Source organism: Pipistrellus hanaki, assembly GCF_964339955.1.
Source record: "Pipistrellus hanaki genome assembly, chromosome: 9".
Classification (NCBI taxonomy): Eukaryota; Metazoa; Chordata; class Mammalia; order Chiroptera; family Vespertilionidae; genus Pipistrellus; species Pipistrellus hanaki.
In genome coordinates this window covers 40,191,080-40,213,510 of record NC_140511.1, presented here as the reverse complement: position 1 = coordinate 40,213,510, position 22,431 = coordinate 40,191,080, and the positions used below count along the sequence as shown (strand labels likewise).

At 62.0% G+C, this 22,431-nt stretch overlaps 2 protein-coding genes across 3 annotated transcripts in view; both read left to right on the top strand.

Annotated features, from left to right (window-relative positions):
* The window catches only part of MYO7A (myosin VIIA), a gene marked incomplete at its 5' end in the record, with an annotated part of 62,187 nt that overhangs the window by 3,692 nt on the left and 36,064 nt on the right, over positions 1-22,431 (top strand). For both annotated transcript variants that reach the window (XM_084893450.1, XM_084893449.1), the window contains 14 exons: positions 1,931-2,115; positions 2,638-2,759; positions 2,840-2,982; positions 3,225-3,338; positions 4,370-4,523; positions 5,890-5,966; positions 6,608-6,727; positions 7,420-7,562; positions 8,530-8,740; positions 9,396-9,531; positions 12,925-13,031; positions 17,601-17,738; positions 19,265-19,423; positions 20,438-20,530. In XM_084893450.1, coding sequence (XP_084749576.1) covers positions 1,931-2,115; positions 2,638-2,759; positions 2,840-2,982; positions 3,225-3,338; positions 4,370-4,523; positions 5,890-5,966; positions 6,608-6,727; positions 7,420-7,562; positions 8,530-8,740; positions 9,396-9,531; positions 12,925-13,031; positions 17,601-17,738; positions 19,265-19,423; positions 20,438-20,530 — 1,902 coding nt within the window. The remainder of the gene's footprint in view (positions 1-1,930; positions 2,116-2,637; positions 2,760-2,839; positions 2,983-3,224; positions 3,339-4,369; positions 4,524-5,889; positions 5,967-6,607; positions 6,728-7,419; positions 7,563-8,529; positions 8,741-9,395; positions 9,532-12,924; positions 13,032-17,600; positions 17,739-19,264; positions 19,424-20,437; positions 20,531-22,431) is intronic.
* Positions 1-22,431, top strand: part of CAPN5 (calpain 5) — a 112,037-nt gene that overhangs the window by 86,530 nt on the left and 3,076 nt on the right. The window lies entirely within an intron of this gene.

The window sequence follows — 22,431 nt, the reverse complement described above, 5'->3', positions numbered from 1 at the left end:
AGGTGCATGTCCGCATGAAGGGGAAGGAAAGCAGCCTCTGGGTGTGGCAGAGCAATGAGCTCCTCCGGCCTGCCCAGTCTGTGTGGTCAGCCCGTCACACAGACGGGGAGGGCTGCGAGGAGGGGGACAACACAGATGTGACGGGCCCTGCCCCTCTCTGGGGAGGTGCTTGGCCAGCAGGGGGTGGCCACGCGGATGGAGAGAGGCGGGCTGCATGCAGGAGGAGAGGTGAGGAGGGAGCTCCCCCGGGCCCTGCTCTGCCTGGTGGAGGGAGGGGGTGGCATGTTGGCAGAGCAGGAGGCTGAGCAGGAGCCGTTTGGAAGGGAGAAGAGGTCTGGTCTGGACAGGCCGGTGGGCGTCAGTGGGCACAGCCAGGAGGAGGGGACTGAGGGCCTGGCGCTCAGGAGGGCCCAGCGGAGAGGCCAGGGGGGGGCCTGTGGGAGGAGGGGCGGGGCCCTGTGGGAGGAGGGGCGGGCCCTGTGGGAGGAGGGGCGGGGCCTGTGGGAGGAGGGGCGGGGCCCCAGGAAGGTACTCCCGGGGTCTCAGCAAGCCCGGGCCTCTGCCATTGCCCCTGCCCCTACCCGGCCACGGACCGGCTCTTTAGGTCTGAAATACCGTCTCTGCCCGTGGCCTCTGCTGTAGCCGTCCCTCTGCCCTCAGCTGCCGGGCGGCCTTTCTCCAAAGGTCATGCCCTTTCGTGCTTCCATGCCCGATTCTCCGAGAGACCTGCTCCCCCTCACCTCCGACCTCGAGGGATTCACGGGGTCCTCGAGCCCCCAGAGCCCCAGGCTCTCCCTCCCCGGCCCCCCGGCTGGGCTGTCAGCCTCCCGCCTGCCCCAGAGCAGGGCTCTGCAGGAGCCAGCCTCACTGCATGTGGCGATCAGGGGCCAGGCGGGTGGGCGTCGTGTTTGAAGGGGTGTGAGGAGAGAGGAAGGTGGCGTCATTGGCAGCCGCTCTGCACCGGGTTATGCCCTTTGGCCTTACCACAGCCCGGGAGGGAGGTGTTACCACCCATTTTAAAGCTGGGCTGGGTGGGGGGCGGAGGAGGGAGAAGTAGCCCTGGGTGCTTCCCTGTGTTCTGGCGGCTTGTGGTCCCCTGAGGGCAGGGCCAGGCCAACAGCAGGACGTTCTGCACAGGCGGCCGTGCTGTGCACTGAGTGAGGAGCCCGCAGAGAGGGCTGCAGGGACCTGGCCCACCGGGCCCAACCACAGCCCCCGGCCCCTTCTGCTCCCGAGCCTGGCTCCACTCCCTCTGTTCCAGAAAGGCCCAGCTTAGAATTCCACTCTAAAAGTGCGGGCTGCAGCTGAAACTGGTCTGGCTCAGTGGATAGAGCGTCGGTCTGCGGACTGAAAGGTCCCAGGTTCGATTCTGGTCAAGGGCATGTACATTGGTTGCAGGCACATCCCCAGTAGGGGGTGTGCAGAAGGCAGCTGGTCGGTGTTTCTCTCTCATCGATGTTTCTAGCTCTCTATCTCTCTCCCTTCCTCTCTGTAAAAAATCAATAAAATGCATTTAAAAAAATAAAAATAAAATAAAATAAAAGTGCTGGCTGCAGGGTGGGGGGCAAAGGTGGGTGCCAGCTTCTGAGGCATCCCTCCAGTGTGCTATGAATTGTCTTTCGTTTTCATAAACAGCTGATTTGTGCCCATTTTACAGATGAAGACAAAGAAATCAAGGCTCAGAGACCCTTTCTCCCTCTCTCCTCACTTCTCTCCTCCCTTCATCAAATTTCCCCAACGCCTCCCCTGAGCCAGGCCCAGGGCTGGTCTGAAGGCCCGCCCCCAGATCACAGGGAGGCAGGATTCTGACCCCAGAGCCAGGTGGCTCCACAGCCAGAGGGACGGAGCGGACAGAACCCGAGGGCCTTCTGGAGGCAGAGCTCCCACAGGGGCCACGCGCGGCGAGCTCCCTGGTCTTTGTTGCCCACAGACGTACACGGGCTCCATCCTGGTGGCGGTGAACCCCTACCAGCTGCTCTCCATCTACTCGCCGGAGCACATCCGCCAGTACACCAACAAGAAGATCGGGGAGATGCCCCCGCACATCTTCGCCATTGCCGACAACTGCTACTTCAACATGAAGCGGAACAGCCGCGACCAGTGCTGCATCATCAGGTGGGGGCCCGGCCCCCGTGTGGCGGTCCAGGCTTAACCTGGAGAGCACTCGCTATGGGCTCCTGCTGATGTCTCCTCCTCGTACAGAGAATCACCTCCCCTTCCCCAGGCCTTAGATCTCTATTAATGCGACCAAAGCTCCTGTTAGCTTTTTGAGGCCAACCTTACCTGCTGCTGGCTCCTAGTACGTTATGGTCCGTTGAGAGCTCAGGATCCTGTTCTTTCTTGGGCAGAGGGTAAAAGGACGAGCACGACCCAGTGTCTCATACGTGCCATGCCATGTGGCAAGTGGGGAGGGAGGGAGGGGTGTGCATGCCTGCCTGAAGGGGAAGGAAAGCAGCCTCTGGTTGTGGCAGAGCAGTGAGCTCCTCCAGCCTGCCCAGCCCTGGGAGGTCTGTGCGGTCAGCCCGTCACACAGGCGGGGGAGGGCTCGTGGGGGCAGCAGCTTGGGCTGGAGCGCTGTGGGGAGGGGGACAGCACAGACCGTGACGGGCCCTGCCTCTCTCCGGGGGGCCCCTGCAGCGGGGAGTCCGGGGCAGGGAAGACGGAGAGCACGAAGCTGATCCTGCAGTTCCTGGCGGCCATCAGCGGGCAGCACTCGTGGATCGAGCAGCAGGTGCTGGAGGCCACCCCCATCCTGGAAGGTAGGGCCAGGGGCGTCCGGGGGGGGCCGGGCGGCCGGGCGGGGGCTGACCGTGCCCGTGACCCTCTGCCCACCCCGAAGCCTTCGGGAACGCCAAGACCATCCGCAACGACAACTCGAGCCGCTTCGGGAAGTACATCGACATCCACTTCAACAAGCGGGGCGCCATCGAGGGCGCCAAGATCGAGCAGTACCTGCTGGAGAAGTCGCGCGTCTGCCGCCAGGTGGGCCCGGGCCCGGGGCCGGGGCGGTCCCTCCCGGAACCCCGGCCGCAGTGCCGCGCGGGGGCTGCGCGTCCCAGGAGCCTCCGCCGTCCCCAGGCTGCGGGCCCAGCACCGCATGGAGCCTCCAGGGAGCTCTTCCCTGGAAGCCACCTGTTCAGAGAGCAAGCCCCGTGGCCATGCTTCCTGACGGCTCCTGGCGGCCTGCTCCCGCGCTCCTGCCCAACTCCTGTCCCCGTTTGCAGGCGCCGGATGAGCGGAACTACCACGTGTTCTACTGCATGCTGGAGGGCATGAGCGAGGACCAGAAGAGGAAGCTGGGCCTGGGCCAGGCCACCGACTACAACTACTTGGCTATGGTGCGCCCCGGTGGGGATCGGGGGGGGGGGGGGGGGCATCCCAGGGAGGTCGGGGGCCGCCACCAGCTCCAGGCTGGGCGGGCGGGAATTTCCACGGGGGCCTTCTCCCATCCTCTGCCGCCCCAGCCCCAGCCCCAGCCCCAGCCCACGCCGGGCTTGTGTGTGCCCTAGGCCTGCTCCCCACTTGGGTGCACACCTGCCTGCACCACATCTAGACTAATTCTCCCCACAGACACACTTCATGTGTGTAGACATGCCAGACCCAGGGACACACACGCACACACATGCACACACACGCACACACATGTGTGCGTGCACACGAACCCGCCTGTGCACACATGCTGTATTAGTGTAGTTTTAAAGACTTGAAGGCTGGGGTCTCTGCCAGGCGCCCAGGAGTGCAGGATGCAGGACCCTGTGCTTCGTGCCTGAGGGCTCGCTCATTACAGGGCTCTGGTGCCCGCCTCTTGCTGCTGGCACCCCCAAGGAGAAGTGGCCCAGGCCATTGCTGCCGCACAGCAGGCTGGCTTGGGGGGCACCAGCTCCCTTAGTCCCGGGGAGACCCTGGGGCTGGTTGCCTGGAGATGGACTGAGACATGTGGGCACAAGTGTGGGCAATGGCACCTGAGGGATGTGGGGCAATGAAGGTGCATGTATGTGTGTTGTATGTGTCACACGTGCGCGCACACACACACACACACACAGGCACACACCATGGGGCAGGCCCTGCCAATGCTCCTTCCACCCCAGGATGCATCCGGTTGGGGGTTCAAGTCCCTGAGGGAGGGGAGCATGGCAGGGCCTTGGCGCTGTGCCTGCCAGGCAGGGGGCTGGGCCAGGCCTGGCGTCAGGGACCCAGCCCCTCTTACTCATGGGAAAGGGGTGCCCAGGGCTCCAGGCGAAGGAGATGTGTCTTCCTGGGAGTCACGGTGCCAGGGAGGTGCGGTCGGTGCCCCGAGCCAGGCTGCGTGGCTGGGCAGCGAGGGCCCCCTGCACCCCCCTTCACCCACTCCCCCCCTCCTGCCCACCAGGGCAACTGCACAACCTGCGAGGGCCGCGAGGACAGCCAGGAGTATGCCAACATCCGCTCGGCCATGAAGGTGCTCATGTTCACCGACACGGAGAACTGGGAGATCTCCAAGCTCCTGGCCTCCATCCTGCACCTCGGCAACCTGCAGTACGAGGGTGAGGGGCCTCAGCGGAACCCCACGCCCCGACCCCGAGCTGGGTCCTAGAGCAGCAGGACACCTCTCCGTCCAGGGGGGCTGGGGGCTCCGATTCTGTCTCAGCCTGTGTCTTCTGCGGGAGAATCCGCCTGTGGGTGATCTTAACTGGTCCCTTAGCCTCAGGAGTGGTAAACTGTGCTGGAATTCCCCCTAGAGAGATGTGCAATGGGGGGTGGGGGGATGACTATTGGTGATGTCTATGTCTATGTCTATGTCTATGCCTATATCTACAATATATCTATATCTATATCTATATATATTGATTTCAGAGAGGGAGAGAAAGAGAGAGAGTCATTGATCAGCTGCCTCCTGCATACCCCCTACTGGGGATTGAGCCCAGAATCCAGGCATGTGCCCTTGACCAGGATCTAACCTGGGACCCTTAGTCTGCTGGCCGACACTCTATCCACTGAGCCAAACCGGCTAGGGCAATGGTGGCCCTTTAAAACTATTGTACTTCCAAATTTGGTTTCTTCTTTAAGGCCAGGTGTCTTAGAGAGGGAGTCAGTGTTTGAATTAATTCATACTGAGGTGTGAGTGATTAAATGGCCATCTTCAGAAAAGGGGAAAGCTAGGAAAGAGAATATGTTCACTCATCTAACACTCCCTGGCCACCTGCTGTGTGCCAGGCTGGGAGAGGGCACTCTAAGGCAGGCACCGAGTGCCACTTTGCTCTCGCCCTTGGTGCCCAACACGGTCTCTCGACTGAGTAAGAGCTTTAGCTCTTGGGAAGTGTGTGGTGAATGAATGAAGAATCCCAGCTCTAAGAGGCTCACAGACTAGTGAGTCTTAAAAGACTAAGAGAAATGCATAAATACATTGAAAAACAAATCAATGTTCCTCTCTCTCTCAAAACAATTCCTTAAAAAAAGTCTAAGAGATGAAGGAAGAATACACCAGGCAGAAGGATGAGTTTGTGCAGAGGCTCTGAGGCCTGAGGAAGCATTGGGGGAAGGACAGAGAGCACCAGGCACTGAGCCAAGCATGTTCACAGAGCCTGTCTCAGAGGAGCCACCGATGGTCCTGGGAGTCCAGAGTGAAGGCTGGGGGACGGGGGAGGCATGACTGCCCCTGTCTGATACCAGGGTGCCAGGCGGAGAGCCAGGTGTCGGATACACACGGTTTCTAAGCTCCTGGTGCCCATCGTTCATGATGAGAACTTTCATCCAACGTACACAGACCCGAGAAGCTTTAAATCGGAGTATGGTGTCCTCCGTGGACAGGGCGGCCCCCTGAGCACAGGCGTGGCATTCAGCCCCCTCAGACTGCCCCCTTTGCCCCGTGCCGCCCTCCCTGCTGACGCTGTGCCCTCTTACTGCTGACAGCCAGGACATTTGAAAACCTGGATGCATGCGAGGTCCTCTTCTCCCCGTCCCTGGCCACTGCTGCATCCCTGCTGGAGGTCAGTGCCCGGTCTCCCGTCCCCTCGGCCGTTTCTGCTTCTCTCAGAGGGGAGACAGTTCTGACTCCAGGCCCAGGGGCTCAGCATGTGGGGCCCGAGGAGCTGGGACCTCTGCTTGGGCAAGTTCCAGGAATTCGGCACGGAGAAGCCACGGTGCCCAGGCTCTGTGCCGGGCGTGGGCCCCTAGGCGGAGCAGAGCCCGGAGCCTGGCTTAGCCAGTGGGTCCTCGGGGCAGCAGGGACTTGGGGGACCAGGGGGTGGGGGTGGGGGGCCCGAGGGAATCAGCCTGTCAGTCTTTTAGCAAACGCTGGGCTCGGCCCTGGGTGGGAAGACGGCGATGAATAAAGCCAGAGCGAGAGCCAGTGCTGGGAAGGGCAGGTAACAAGCCGGGGGCAGGCAGGGGCCGGCAGAGAGCAGGTCCCTCCCTCCCGCAGCGCTGGGGGTGGGCGGTCGGGGAGGATTGGCTGCAGGGCCCGGGAAGGGCATTCTCCATGGGGGGAACAGCCTGAGGGAGGCCTGGCTGTGAGGAGGGAGGCCTGGCTGTGAGGAGGGAGGGGTTCTGGGTGCGGTGGGAGTTCCAGGGAGGGTCTGGCCGGCAGGTGGCTGGGTGAGCTCCCGGTGTCGGCCCCCTCTCTCCCCAGGTGAACCCCCCGGACCTGATGAACTGCCTGACCAGCCGCACCCTCATCACCCGCGGCGAGACGGTGTCCACCCCGCTCAGCCGGGAGCAGGCGCTGGACGTCCGCGACGCCTTCGTCAAGGTGGCTTGTGGGGGCCCTGCTCTCCCCTCCCTCCCCCGGAGGACAGCGCGAGCCGAGGGTCCACAGAGCTGGTGTGCCTCTGGGCCGCAACCCCGACCTGCCCTTGGACCAGGCTCCAGCCACTGGCTGCCTTGGGCTGAGTCCCACAAGGGGCTGGGGGCTGTGCCCCCAGAGGCCCTGCCAGCTCTGGTCCCCTCAGGCCCTCTGCCCTGGCTGCTGTGCTCTCCAGCCCCGCGGGCACCCTTTGGCACTCTCTCTGCTGTGCTGCTCTCCCAGCCAGGGGCGCCCTCTCTGGTCTCTTCAGAGAAGACAACCAAGAAAGGCTGGGCTGGGTGGCCAGGGTGCCGAATCCTGCCTGCTTCCACCCTCACCCCTGCTGTCGCTGCTCCAGGCCCTGTGCTGGGCTCGGGGCCCCTCCTGGCACCCAGAGCTAATGGGGAGACAGAGATGGGCGGAGACATGGGAGTCAAAGGAGGGTCCCCACACCCTGAAGTCGGGGAGGGTTTCCTGGGGAGCTTTGAAAACACGAGTAGGAATCGTCCAAGCAGAGAAGGGTGGTCGGGCAGGGGAACGGCGTGAGTGAAGGCGGGGGTGTCAGAGGGTGCTGCCCCGCGGGAGGGGCTGGAGGCAGGCCTGTCCCCGGGAGGCGGTGGCCGGGCCGGGCTGACGTCACCGCCCTGCCTGCCTCTCAGGGGATCTACGGGCGGCTCTTCGTGTGGATCGTGGACAAGATCAACGCCGCCATCTACAAGCCCCCCTCCCAGGACGTGCAGAACTCGCGCCGGTCCATCGGCCTCCTGGACATCTTCGGGTTCGAGAACTTCGCCGTGAACAGGTAGCGGCGGGGCTCTGCCCTGCGGGCTTTCCTCCCACCACACGGACAGGACGGTCACGTCTCTCCCTTCAGGCTGCACTGGTCGGCCGCACACACACCCGCCAGGCTGCTGGGAAATGTGACTCCAGTCGTCCCTGTGGGCCCTCTCCCCTTCCTCCCTCTCCCCCCCAGGCCCCCGGCCAGCTGAGGCCAGCGAGGAGGGGGTGGTGGTGGGGAGGGGGCGGCTCTTATATCGTCCAGGACACTCCAGGCCCTGCTGCCCACCGGCCTGTGCCCAGCTGCAAAGGTGCCTGGAGGCAAGTGAGGCTGGGCCTGAGCCCAGGCTGAGATGGCGTCTTGGCCACACTCGGAGGCCCACACTCTTGGGGGGCCGTGCGGGCAGGCGGCTGGAGCAGGCCCAGGCGGCAGGCAGCCGGCCCTGCCCAGCTTCCTGGCTGCGTGACCCCTGGCAAGTCCCTTCCGCTCCTGTGGGGTCTGGAGGACTCGAAGCCCTCCCCGCGCCCGCCGAAACGCCCACGTGGAATTCACGGGGTGTCGCCGCCGGGCGGGCGCTGAGCTGGTGGCTCAGAGGTGTCAGCTGTCAGGACTCTGCCTCCAAATCTCCCAGCCCCTCCCCAGTCCGCTGACATTGGACCTCTCCTTCTGGGCCCCCTCCCCGCCTCAGCTCTTCCCCTCCAGGCGCTCTGCCTGGGGCTGGAGCCCAGCTGCCGGCCCTCCCCGGGGCCTGGCCATGCAGGGGGAGGGTCCGAGCCCCGGGCCTGGCTTTCCCTCTCCCTCTGACTCACTGAGTGGCCGGGGAGAGGGGTGCTTTGCTCTCGCCGGTCCTTGGTGTCCTGTCCTGCACATGGGGTGGGGGGGGACAGTCCTGGCCCCCCGCAGACGCAGAGGCAGACCTGGGCCCCAGGTGGTGGCGCAGGGCCTGAACGGCACCCCCTTGTCCCCATGTCCCCGTGCACGCCCTGCCCAGCTTCGAGCAGCTCTGCATCAACTTCGCCAACGAGCACCTGCAGCAGTTCTTCGTGCGGCACGTGTTCAAGCTCGAGCAGGAGGAGTACGACCTGGAAAGCATCGACTGGCTGCACATCGAGTTCACCGACAACCAGGACGCCCTGGACATGATCGCCAACAAGCCCATGAACATCATCTCCCTCATCGACGAGGAGAGCAAGTTCCCCAAGGTGGGCCTGCGGGACGGGGCGGGGAGGGGGGGTGGGCCTGCAGGGAGGGGGAGCGGGGAGGGGGGGTGGGCCTGCAGGGAGGGGGAGCGGGCCTGCGGGGAGGGGGGGCGGTAAGGGGGGGCCCTGCGGGCCGGGGGGGCGGGGAGGGGGGGTCCTGTCCTCCACACCCAGCCTCCGCTTTCCTCGCCTGCAAAGTGGGGCTAATGTCACCCGCCCTCAGGGTGGCTCGGGGCCAGTTCCCGTGCATTCACCTGGCCTTTGGAAATCAGCACAACCCCCTGGGTGCTGCACCAAACGCCGAAGACCTGAGCGTGCAGCCGGCACAGACTCGGTGCTCCAGACACGGACTAGGCCTTGGAGTGGGGAGGGCCTGTGCCCAGGGTCTTACTCCCGGGAGTAATTTTCTAAGCTGGAATGTGCTATCGTGGTTGTGTTGATCCACTTCACCCACTTCACCGATGGGGAAGTGGGGGCTCAGAGCGCTCCCCTGTGGGCTATAAATAAGGGGAGGAAAGCTCTTGAGAAAGACCGAAGAGGGGGTGCAGTGACCTGGGGCAGGACAGGCAGTGGGGCCTGGTGGAGAGTGGGGGGAGTGGATGGAGGGGTGAGTGGGGGGTGGGGGAGAAGGCCCGACCGCTGCCCTCGGTCCCCACAGGGCACGGACACCACCATGCTGCATAAGTTGAACTCGCAGCACAAGCTCAACGCCAACTATATTCCTCCCAAGAACAACCACGACACCCAGTTCGGCATCAACCACTTTGCGGGTGTTGTCTACTATGAGACTCAAGGTACGGCGGGCTGGCCGGGGCTGTCTCCTGGTCTGTGCCCCTCCCTCCCTCCCTCACCCTTCTCCAGCCCAGGACAGAGAGACACGCCAGGGCCTGGAATGCAGAGTGGAAACGGTGGGGTCAGTGTTTTTTGTTTGTCTGCTTGTTTTAGAGATTTTAAAGTATTGCAGTAAAATACCTATAATAATAAAAGTGTAATATACTAATTAGACCAGACAGCCGAATGACCTTCTGGACGTCATTCCAGACAAAGCCGCAGCAGTGGGGGCCAAAGCAGAGGTGGTTAGGGGTGATCAGGCAGGCAGGCCGAGGTGGGTAGGGTGATCAGGCTGGCAGGCAGAATGGTTAGGGGCGGTCAGGCAGGCTGGCAAGTGAGTGGTTAGGAGCCAGTGGTCTTGGATTGTGAGAGGGATGTCTGACTGTCGGTTTAGGCCTGATCCCACAGACATCCTCCAATGGGCCCTGGATTGTGAGAGGGTGCAGGCTGGGCTGAGGGACCCTCCCCGCTCCATGCATGAGTTTCGTGCACAGGGCCTCTAGTACAATATAAAATGTACTATGTTAACAACTTTTAGTCTATGATTCAGTGGCATTAAGTTGTTCACAATATAGTGCAGCCACCGTCGCTATCCGTTTCCAGGACCTATTTATCACCCCAAATAGGAGCTCTGTACCCGCTGACACTAACTCCCCCTCCCCCTCCCTCCAGCCTCTGATAGCCTCGATCCTACTTTCTGTCTTATGCATTTCGCTGTTTGAAGTCCTTCATGGAAGTGGAATCGTACAATACTTGTCCTTTTGTGTCTGGCTTACTTCACTTGCATACGGCCGGCCAGGCCCATGGCTATTAGAGCTGTGTCCTTTCTGGTTATCATTTCATCTGTGGATGGACATTTGCGTCGTCTCCATGTGGTGGCTATTGCAAATAATGCTGCTGCGAACGTGGTGGACGAGTATTTGAGTCCCCGCTTTCAGTTCTTTGGGGCGGGCTCAATGCTGTCTGTACATACGGGAAACGGAGGCTTCTAAGGGGGGTTCACTGTCCTTACAAGACGTAGCCCATTGGATGCAAAGCCAGGCCTCGAACCAGCCACTCGCCCACCAAGACTCTTTCAGCCAAAGACCACTTGTGAGTTGTTGTTTTTTTTTAAAATATATTTTATTGAGTTTTTACAGAGAGGAAGAGAGAGGGATAGAAAGCTAGAAACATTGATGAGAGAGACACATCGATCAGCTGCCTCTTGCACACCCTCTACTGGGAATGTGCCCGCGACCAAGGTACATGCCCTTGACCGGAATCGAACCTGGGACCTTTCAGTCCGCAGACTGACGCTCTATCCACTGAGCCAAACCGGTTTCGGCATGTGTGAGCTTTGAAGGGGATGTTCTTCTTCCCTCCTGGGACATGCAGTTGGGTTCGTTTTCACGCTAGACGTCAAGAAGAGGTTCAGAACGCAGTCAGGTTTACCCCACTTGGAATTCTTACAGGGTCTGCCAGAAGCCTGCAGAGGGCCCTGGCCCAGCCCGTTGTAAAGGGCCGGCCTTGTACGGGTCTCAGCTGTGGGATGTGTGTACATGGAGCTCCGGCCATTCAGCCCTAAAGGGCGCCCCCACCCCCACCGCCCAAGCCATTGAAATTCAAAACAAATAAGCATAGCCATCTGGTTAGCCCGTCCTTGTGGAGCTGGCCCAGAGGCAGTCGAGTGTGCCATGAGCCATGCTGCAGGAGTGGAATCCGGTCGAAACTGGTTTGGCTCAGTGGTAGAGCGTCGGTCTGCGGACTGAGGGGTCCCGGGTTTGATTCCGGTCAAGGGCATGTACATTGGTTGCGGGCACATCCCTGGTAGGGGGTGTGCAAGAGGCAGCTGGTCGATATTACTCTCTCATTGATGTTTCTAGCTCTCTATCTCTCTCCCTTCCTCTCTGTAAAAAATCAATAAAAATTAAAAATTAAAAAAAAGAGTGGGATCCGAAGGCTGCTCAGCCCTCCTTAGAATATGAAATGTTAGGGGGAAGGAAGCCAACACCACGTGGGAAGGACTCCTGGGCAAGCCCATGGGTCTGTTGTTGGGAGTGACAGGGCTGTGTTTTTCAGTCCAGGGCCACCAGCATTCGCTGAGCTTCTGTTACCTGCCAGGCCCCCTGCTGTTGCTGAGGATGCCACGTGAAGACCAGGGGAACATTACAGGAAGTTACAGGATTATAGAAGGCTAGATTTGGGGGGATCACGAGGGCCATCTCCTTCTGTGGATGTGCAATTTGAGGTCCAGAGAGTGAAACTTATCCATTTATCAAAAAATGGTAAATTGCTTAAGATCACTAACCCGGTTTGAGCTGCTTTAAGCAATTCTGCCAGCATTTTCTGGCTCTCGAAGTCCTGTTGCCCTCGGCTCTTTTATGACACGGATGGTGGCAGGTGATCTAAGAGAAGCCACAGCCTTTGAGTACTGTCTTTCCCGTCTGACAGACGAGGAAGCTGAGGCCCAGAGGGACCTTCCCAGGGTCACAGTGCTTTAGTTAGAACCCTACAATCCATGCCCCCCCACCCCCGAGCCCACCCTTCCACTGCCCAGTGCCCCTGCTCAGCCCAGCACTGGTCTCCGTGCCATCCCCAAGCCCGCGCAGCCTGAGTCCTGCGGGGAGAGGGTGCTGCCTCTCTGCAGTGTCCCTCCTCCTCAGCCTGGGCACCTGCCTCCTGCCCCCCAGCACCCCACCCCCATTAACCAGCTCCTAACTCCCCAATAACTGGGAACGGCGATGGGGGGTCTGTGTGGTGCAGGGAAGCCTCCTTGGCCCGCACGGTGGTCTGAGTTTGAGTCTTAGCTCTGCCCGTGACTTGCGGTGTGGTGTCCGGCACCTTGCTTAGCTTCTCTGCACATCGCTTCCCTCCCTGGTGGGATGAGAGGAATTCCTGGCTGTCTCACACCTCCTGGGTGCGGGGGAGCTGTGAGCATCGGAGCTGGGAGGGGACTTTGAAAACCTAAGGCTATGCTGAGTTAATTTCTGTACTATTAGCCGGTACCAGACCCACACAGAGTCTCTCCCAGGTGGACACTGACCCAGTGCTTTGGACGCCTTTGTGTAAAAGCCTAAGGCTGGCCTTTTAGGCCTCGGGGTTCGCTCAGGAAGGGGACAGACCTCTGACCGGCCTGAAGCGGGCGGTGTGGCTGGGGAGATGGCGCTCCGGCTCAGGCTCCCCGCCCTTGCTCTCTCTGTGACCGCGGGCCAGCAGCTGTCCCCTCCAGGCCGTGGTGTCCCCCCCTGTAATGTGGGCGTGGGGGGACTGGGTGAGCTTTGAGGATCCTCTGGCCTTGCCTTTGGGGCGGGGCTGGGTCTGGCCAGACGGAGCCAGCAGGGGACGGTGAGGCGTGACCACTCTTTGCCGCTGCCCAGGCTTCCTGGAGAAGAACCGGGACACCCTGCACGGAGACATCATCCAGCTGGTCCACTCCTCCAGGAACAAGTTCATCAAGCAGATCTTCCAGGCCGACGTCGCCATGGTAACGTCGGGCAGGGCTTCCAGTGGGGAGGGGCGGGAAGGGTCCCCAGGCCGGTGTCCAGGCACCCTTGTCCCACAGCGCCAGAGCGTCCCAGCTGCAGTGTCCTGTGCTTGTAGAAGGGGTTGGCGGCCCTCCAAGACCCTCCCATCTGGTCCTCCTATACTGACTGGGGGAGGGGGGGGGCGGGGCATGGAGGGTGCAAGGCCCAGAGAAGGGTCACGTGAGAGGTCACAGAGCAGAGCCTGATTAGGACTCGGTTTACCATGGGGATCCCCCCCCCACTGGACCTCCCACTGCTCACAGGGCGCAGGTCCGGCCTGAAGGTCATAGGTAGGTGCGGGTACTCAGAGGAATGGCACAAAGGGTCGAAATGGCAAAAATGGCACCTGCCCTGGAGAATTTCCCACCTCCGTCTCCCTTTGTCCCTGGCGTGGGAGGCCGGTGGGCTTCTCCCTGCAGGATCACAGGCCTTTGGTTTCATGTTTCCTCCTGTCCCGTGGCTTCTTGGGGGGGGGGGGGGCACAGAGCAGCTCGCAGGGCAGGCAGCGCGGCTGCCCCCTCGGTGCCCGTCCAGGTGCCTCAGGTGTCCCCAGCCCCACGGAGCCCAGACCTCTGGCCCGAGGGTCCTCCTCTCTCCCTGGTGGGTTTTGCCCTCGGCTCTCTGACCCACCCCGTTCTCCTTGCCCCTCGCCCATCCCGCCCCGCACTGTGGTTCCTGCTGTAGTTTCTCTGTGGTTACTCATCGGGCACCCTCCGCCAGCCAGCGGCTTCCGCGAAGGTAAAAGCCCCCGGGGCCGCGGCGGCCCCTGGACCCGGGCTGTGTCCGTGGCCCCCGTGGCACCAGGGTTTGGGGAAAGGCCTGGCTTTTCTTCTCCTTTCTTTCTTTCCTGCGTGTGCTTTTTGTGGAGTGGTTTGTGGAGTGGTTTTGGTTTTGGTTTTTGAGTGTGTGTCCTAGACATCTCAGTTTCTCAAGGAAGGAAACTGAGTCCTAGGAAAAGAGGCAAGACTTGCCCAGCTGCCCCGAGAGCCAGGGCAGAGCCGAGACCAAACCGAGTCTCCCGAGTCCTGTGTCCCCCTCCCCCCTCCAGCCTCTTCGAGGCATCAAGGCAGCTCCCCCCCCAGGCCCTGCACTCGGTGGCCAGGCCCTCGGTGGCCTTGAGCGGCAGGAGGGGTAGGTGGTGGTTTCAGCATTTTGCAGATAGAAAGCTCAGAGATGGGGTGTGACCCACCCCAAGTCAGCATCCTGGGGAGCTGGCCCTAGATTAAGGTGACCAGATCGTCCCGCTTTCTAACAATGTTTCCCACGTCCCATGGCATTTTTTAAAAAAGTCCCGATTTTTCCCCTTCTCCCTTTGCTCTTCTGACCCTCAGTCTCCTCTCATCTAATCCCGATGTCTTCCCAAGCTCGGTCTAAATGCTGAGTCGCTCTTCCTTTCTGGAGGTCTGGCGCCCCCTGCTGCCCAGGGCCTCACAGAGTTCTGAAACGATTGGTGAAAGCCACGGCTGAGCGGGGCAGGGGCAGGCGCCTGTCCTCTGCCCCTGGAGCAGCTGAGCCCACCCCCATTGTGGCTCCGTCAGTAACAGGGCGAATGCAGGGCCACCAGGAGGGAGCCCCAGACTCCCGAGGCGCCAGCTCCCAGCACTCCCGCCCAGAATCCACCGGTCACAGGTCACATGATGGACAGGCGGGCCTGAGGCTCTCCTGGATTCTTTCCTCTCGTCCTTCCCATTCTTTCCTCTCAGCCCACCCCGGCCAGTCCACCCACTCCTTCTGGTCCTGGCCTGCCACTGAACCCCGTCTTTTCCTCCCACCCCTCCTCCTCTCACCCCACATCACAATTGCCCCCCCGGGGCCCCGGGAGGCCTAGCTGCTTGCTTGCGCTCACACAGCGTGGGACACACGAGGGGTTTGATCCAGGGCTGGTTCAGCGGCTTGTCCAGGGTCACAGCCCAGTGAGGGCCAGTGGGGCCGTCCAGGTCCCCGCTCTTCTCACTGCACGATGCGGACCCCGTGAGTGTCGCCCCCAGAGAAGGAAAGTGCTCTGTACCCGCTGGGGATGGGAACGCCGTGGCTCTGTCACCGCACCCGGGAGCCGGCCGGTGGAGTGGGAAGTCGGTTTGTTCCGCTCGGTGTGCTGGTGGCAGGGCTTTCTTGGGACGGAAGCCCGGACGCCGTGTCCAGCGATCTGAACGCATGTCCTCTGAGGCCCCAGCCCTGGGCGCCCAGCCTGCTTCTGTGTCTCCTCCCCAGGATGGCCCGGCCCGGGGCCCCCCCGCCAGCCATTGCTGCGGGGAGATCCGCTGAGCACCCACATTAATGTCTAACCCCAGTTAGTGCCCCGGGGCCCTGAGTCCACAGGACGCTCTGGTCACGCTGTGCTGGCGGCGTCTCCTGCCTGCAACCTCCCAGCAGGAGAGGTTGTGCTCTGTGTACACTGTGTATGAGTGTCAGTGTCTGTGCTGTGTGTTCTGTGAGCTGTGTGTGAATGCTGTGTGTGTTCTGTGGGCTGTGTGTGTATGCTGTGTGTCTGTGCACACTGTGTATGAGTGTCTGTGTCTGTGCTGTGTGTTCTGTGAGCTGTGTGTGTTCTGTGAGCTGTGTGTGTGTGCTGTGTGTGTTCTGTGAGCTGTGTGTTGTGTGCTGTGTGTGTATTCTGTGAGCTGTGTGTGTGTGCTGTGTGTGTTCTGTGAGCTGTGTTATGTATGCTGTGTGTCTGTGCACACTGTGTATGAGTGTCTGTGTCTGTGCTGTGTGTTCTGTGAGCTGTGTGTGTGCTCTGTGAGCTGTGTGTGTGTGCTGTGTGTGTTCTGTGAGCTGTGTGTGTGTGCTGTGTGTGTTCTGTGAGCTGTGTGTTGTGTGCTGTGTGTGTGTTCTGTGAGTTGTGTGTTCTGTGAGCTGTGTGTGTGTGCTGTGTGTTCTGTGAGTGTGTGCTGTGTGTGTTCTCTGAGCTGTGTGTGTTCTGTGAGCTGTGTGTGTGTGCTGTATGTGTGTTCTGTGAGCTGTGTGTTGTGTGTGCTGTGTGTGTCCTGTGAGCTGTGTGCTGTGTGTGTTCTGTGAGCTGTGTTGTGTATGCTGTGTGTCTGTGCACACTGTGTATGAGTGTCTGTGTCTGCTGTGTGTGCTTAGGGCAGGGCTCCAACACAGGCCGGGCACAGCCCAACCTGGACAGCTCCCCGGCCCAGTGCTGCTGCTGGGCCAGGATTGGGGGCAGCCAGCCTGACATTCACTGCCCCCCCCGCCCCCCCCCCCCCAAACACTCCCAGCTTCCCTTGGCAAACCTTAGGATATGCTCCAAACAAACGAAAACGGAAAACACTGCACATTTCAGACCAGCAAGTGTTTGCGTTTCTTGGCAGGTTCGGTTCAGTCTGGGGCTCACTGTCAGTGGGTTGAACCCCTCCCACATGTCCATGTCTGCACCCCGGGTTTGGGGCGCTAAGGAGATGGGCTACATTTATGTCTCGCGTGTAGCATAAAACCTTACAACGATAATCAAATTCATTCGTGAGAAATCCTCACCCAACAGGAGTTGCCAGCAAAACAATAACATCGAAATGCTTTGGAATAGAATCTGGGCTCTATGGCCAGTGTCTGGGTATCAGTCTGAGACGGTCCGCTTCCTGTCTGTTTGCTGTCCGGCCTCCCCACCGTTTCACCATATTCGGAGAGGGGCCCCCCCAGGGCAGGGAGGTGCAGGGGTCCCTGTGGGCTCCCAGAGAGACTGGCTGGTGGAGCCCAGAGCCGTGGGCCTCGGGCCATGCAGTGGGAGGCCAGCTGGGCGCCTTCTTAGGAGGCTGACCCGGGCCTGCTCAGCCAGCCAGCTGCTGAGCCGCTACTCCCACAGGAGGGGAGGGCACAGACAGGACCCCCACCCCCGCCCCATCCCCGCTCCGCCCATCCCAGGCTCCCAGGTGTTCACGCCCACTGCGCCCACTCCCATGGCAGCCTGTCAGCCCGACAGAGGGAGTTCAGCGCCGTTCAGTGACCTGCTCGAGGTCACACATGGGGCCAGGGTCTGAGTGCAGGTCCTCTCACCCGTCTCTGGGAATGACCCCTCCCCTCCCCGGTGCTCGGAGGGAGCACGTTTGGCCACTCGTGTATTCCTGGAGAGGAGATTGGAGACAGAGGGGGGCTGTGCCCGGCCTAGAATCCTCCAGCACCCCAGGGCTCCTCCCGGCTCAGTCCCAGCAGGCTCCCTGGAGGGGCCACCCCTGGGTCCAAGCTCCAGCCCAGACCAGACAGGTCACAGGGAAAACCCAAGTTGCCGGGGCAGCCAGGTTGACCTCCCACCGGCCCTGAGCCCCCTGACCTCCCACCGTTCCCTTCCCTTCCCTTCCCTTCCCTTCCCTTCCCTTCCCTTCCCTTCCCTTCCCTCCCCTCCCCTTCCCTTCCCTCTTCCCTTCCCTCTTCCCTCCCCTCCCCTCCCCTCCCCTCCCCTCCCCTCCCCTCCCCTCCCCTCCCCTCCCCTCCCCTCCCCTCCCCTCCCCTCCCCTCCCCTCCCCTCCCCTCCCCCTCCTGGAGCGCGGCGGACACGGGTCAGCCCCTCCCCTCGCTGTGTCCCTCCGCAGGGCGCGGAGACCAGGAAGCGCTCGCCCACGCTCAGCAGCCAGTTCAAGCGGTCGCTGGAGCTGCTGATGCGCACGCTGGGGGCCTGCCAGCCCTTCTTCGTGCGCTGCATCAAGCCCAACGAGTTCAAGAAGCCCATGGTGAGCGGCCTGGGGGGCGGGGGCCGCCTGGACCCAGCCGGGTGGGCCGGTGGAGGGGCTGGGCGTGGGGGGCAGGGGGGACTGGGCGATGTGGGGCTGAGGCTCAGGAGGCAAAGGGGCTTGTGGCTGCAGAGCCCACACCCTCACGGGCGCCCCGTCCGCCCAGGGCTCTGGGTGTGTGTTCCCCACATGCTCCTCCGAGCGGCTGGGGTGGGGTGCTGGGGCAGGAGGTGGGGGCACCCCCGGGCCAGGGAAAGTGGCCGGAGGGAGAGGAAACGGGTGGCGGAAGGAAGCCGGCGGCCGCACGCGTGCTGGCCCTGCCCCCTGCTCGGACGCATTTCCCGGAGCGCTGACCGGTCCCCCTGGGGCTCGGGGCCGGGTCTGCAGGGTGCGGGCTCCCCACCCAAAGCAGGGGAAGGGGGCCAGGGCCCTGCGGGCAGCTGGGAACCATCTCTCCTGCTCTCAGATGCCCAGGGACCTTCTCTGGGTCCCGACCTCGGCATCTGTGGCCCGGATCGTGACGGCAGGACATCCTCTCTGCCCTCTGCCCTCCTGCCCCCGCCCCCCTGCCCAGGCCCCTCCACTCAGGGAGAGACAGGGGTGTCCCACGCACACCTAACCGCTCGCCGCTGCTGCCCCCAGCCAGGCCCCCGGGGGCCTGCTCAGCCCGCCAGGAGCCCCAGGCCGGTGCTGCCGTCACAAAAACAACTGGGTGCCCATGAGACAAATACCCTGTTTCCCCGAAAATAAGACAGTGTCTTATATTAATTTTTTCTCCCAAAGTTGTGCTAGGTCTTATTTTCGGAGGATGTCTTATTTTCGGGGAAACACGGGTATGTCTTTCTTAAGGCACTTACTTCCCTGTCAGCGCCAGAAAGTGGTCTAAATAAGGACCCACCTGCAATGGCCGTGAGAGGAAGGGCCCCCCTGGGACTGTGCCAGGACCTCGCACCCTCACAGCCACGGTCCCTGTGAAGCCCCCGAACGTCCTGCCCTCCAGGCTGGCCCTGCCCCTCCGGTGTTCTCCAGGCTCGGAGCAAAGGCTGCCTCCTCCATGCAGCCCCTCCGGATGTCCCGGGGGGTTAAGCCATCTCTCCTCTACGCCCCCGAGCACCAGCTCGCCCCTGGGAGGGATCTCATTTCTTTCTTTAAAGAAAAAAAAAAAAAAAAGAAAGAAAGAAATGGGATCCCACCATCTTTTTTATTGATTTTTTTTTTTTTTTTCAGAGAGTCAGAAACGTTGATGAGAGAGAAACATAGACTAGCTGCCTCCTGCACACCCCGCACTGGGGATGTGCCCACAACCAAGGCACATGCCCTTGGCTGGAATCAAACCTGGGAGGCTCTATCCACTGAGCCAAACCGGTTTCGGCAGGATCCCATTTCTTGCTGCCTGTGGGTTTGAAAGGCAGACCCGGGCTCAGGCCCCTCTGCTCCTCCTCTGTGTGGGGCCGTGTCTGGGGCTGGGGACCGGAGCGGGGCCGGCCTCCCGCCTGGCCGCCCGCCCTGACGCCCTGGCTCCGCAGCTGTTCGACCGGCACCTGTGCGTGCGCCAGCTGCGGTACTCGGGGATGATGGAGACCATCCGCATCCGCCGCGCCGGCTACCCCATCCGCTACAGCTTCGTGGAGTTCGTGGAGCGCTACCGCGTGCTGCTGCCCGGCGTGAAGCCCGCCTACAAGCAGGTGCGGCGCCGGGCGCGGGCGGCAGGGGGCAGGCCAGCTCCAGGCGGGGCGAGGCCCCTTTCCGCCTGAGACAGCGTGCTGGGCGGGATGCTGGGCGGGAGGCCCGCGGCCCCCTGAGGGGCGGCTGGGGAAACGGGGGGGGGTGGGGTGGGGTGGGGGGGGGGCATCGTGAAGTGCATGAGGCTTCGATGGCCATGCTTGGTGGGTGTGGACTTCCCAGGCGGGTGTGGACCTCACAGGCGGGCGTAATGGGTGAGACCAGGGCTACCAAGTGGGCCAGAGGGTGTTGTTGTTTTTTAAAAAATTTTTTTTTTACTGATTTTATTTATTTATTTTTTTTAGAGAGAAAGGGAGAGGGAGCAAGGGATAGAAATATCAGTGATGAGAGAGAATCATTGATTGTCTGCCTCCTGCATGCCTCACAACCTTGGCATGTGCCCTGACCAGGAATTGAACTGGCAACGTCTTGGTTCATGGGTCGAGGCTCAGCCACTGGGCCACTCCAGCCAGGCCAGTGGTTCTCAACCTTCCTAATGCCGCGGCCCTTTAATACAGTTCCTCGTGTTGTGGTGACCCCCAACCATAACATTATTTCCGTTGCTACTTCATAACTGTAATGTTGCTACGGTTATGAATCGTAATGTAAATAAATATCTGTGCTTTCCGATGGTCTCAGGCGACCCTGCTAGCGGTTCTCAACCTGTGGGTCACGATGGGTTGAGAACCGCTGCTGTAGAGCCTGAGACCATGGGGGTCACCACAGCGTGAGGAGCTGTATTAAAGGGTTGCGGCATTAGGAAGGTGAGAACCATGGAGCCGCTCCAGCCAGGCGGAGGGGGGAGAGGGTCCTGCAGTCGCCCGCGGAGCAACGGAGACAAGTGGGGGTCAGAGCAGGCTGGGCCGGCGTGGGGCCCACAGGGAGCTGGGGCAGAGCGGGAGCAGGAGCCTGCCTCCCGGCCTCGGGAGGAGACGGCCTTTCCCGCGGCCCATTCCCCGGTGCGCCCCTGCCCCCAGGACGACCTTCGGGGGACCTGCCAGCGCATGGCGGAGGCGGTGCTGGGCACGCACGACGACTGGCAGATTGGCAAAACCAAGATCTTCCTGAAGGTGAGCGAGGCTCCCAGCCCAGGCCTTGGGGGCTGTGGCCTCCTGTCGCCGTGGGAACGGGCGCCGGGTGTCTTCTATGGAGAAGCTGGCGTCAGATGGGTCAGGGCTGGGCCTGTGCATCCTCCCATCCTGCTGTCTGTGACGGGACGGGCGGGCCTGTGGGCGGGCAATGAGGCCTTCTTGGTAGGGGCGGGGAAGCTGGTATTGAGCCCAGCTGTGACTGGGCTTGGGGGCAGAGCACTGAGCCTGGTGGGAAGACCAGAGTGGGCTCATGGGTTCAGTGCTGACCGGCGGCTGTCTTCCCTGGGCCTCTGGGCAGCCCTGGCCCTCGCTGAGCCTCATTTCCCCTTAAATAGGGCGTGCCTGGAGGGGATTTCTCCAGTGTATCTTGAGGTCCTCTTCTGTGGTTGCCTGCCAGGCAGGGCTCACCCAGGCTCTGCAGGGTGCCAGCCCCTCACTCTCTGGTGTGCCTAGTTCCTATCTTCCCTGAGCACAAACCTGGAGCTCTCTGGCTCCCCCCGCAGCCAGAGCAAGGACCAGAGCCCGGCCGTGGGGGTGGGGGGAAGGCTGGGAGCAGGAAGCTGGGTCGTGGGGCGTCCTGGCCTTGGAGCAGAGCTTGCTGGGTGTTGGGGGTGGTGGGGCCGCAGCTGCAGGGACAGTGTGAGCTCCCAGCCCGCCGGCTTCCTCATTTCCATTTCCGTTCGCTTTCTGGCGATCCGATCCGGGGCCACAGGGCAGGGCTCCTTCCTCTGGAGCCGGGCGGGGCCTGGGCCGTGCGGGACGTCCGGGCGGAGGGAAGGAAGGAGCCAGCGGAGTTGGAGGGAGCCCCCGGCTCCAGTGCCATTCCTTCCTGGCCTCAGGGCCCCCGAGCCTTCATTTCCTCGTCGGAAAATTGTGTGCACCGGGCCCTGCACCCTTCACCTGCCCCGACTCCGGTGGGGCTTTTCGTCCGTGATCTTATTTAGCCGTCACAGCAGCCAGTGGGGTAGCATCATGGTGCTCATTTCAGAGGCTCGGAGAGAAGAAGTGAGACGCCTGGGGCCAGGCCCTGGGCTTCCGGCCAGGGTTGGTCTGATGCCCGGCCGTGTAGGTAAGGGAGGGAGGGCACGCGCCCCGGTGGCACTGAGCCAGGCAGCTCTGAGGACCATCGCTGTCCCCGGCCTCACCTCTCTGGGCTCCTCAGAAAGCAGGAGTGGTTTCCAGTCTCAGTGTCCACTTCCCATTCACTCATTCATTCATTCATTCATTCAGAAAGGCATGGCGAGCAGCTCCTCTGTGCCGAGCTCTCGCCCCCGGAGCTGTGGTCTGTGACTAACGGGTGGGCGTGGCTCCCCACGGAGACCCAGCGCAGGGCCCCGGCCGCCTGGCTCCCTGGGGACCCGCTCCAGCACCCGGCACGGTGCCGGCAGTGGAGACGCTCGTTTTAAAGGCGTTGAGTGAATGATGAGGTTTTTGTCTCACCAGAGTGAAGGGTGGGGGTGTGGGGGGGGAGGAGGGGTGAGGCCTGGGTCATGGAGGGCCTGGGTGCCAGGGGGGACGAGGCTTGTCCCTGGGATCCATGGGCATCACTGTGAGATCACCTGACAGCTGTTTTAGGAGGGGCCCTGCTTAGGGAGGGTCGAGGGGAGCGACGGGGGTCAGCAGACTGGTTAGGAGGCTGCTGCCAAGATCCTAGAGGGTGGCCCGGCCCGGTCAGAGGCTGGAGTGGCAGAGACATCTGGGCAGGCACGGCGTGGGCAGGAAAGGCCACAGGGACGCCCCTCTGACCCCACCAGTCACACGGGGCTCCTCCTGCTCCGTCTGTCCCGCCCAGAGCTCTGGGAAACAGCCTCACGCCCCCTCTCTGTCCTGGGCTGTGGGAGGCGGCCCCACGGAGCAGAGCGGGGCTGGGAGCATGGGCG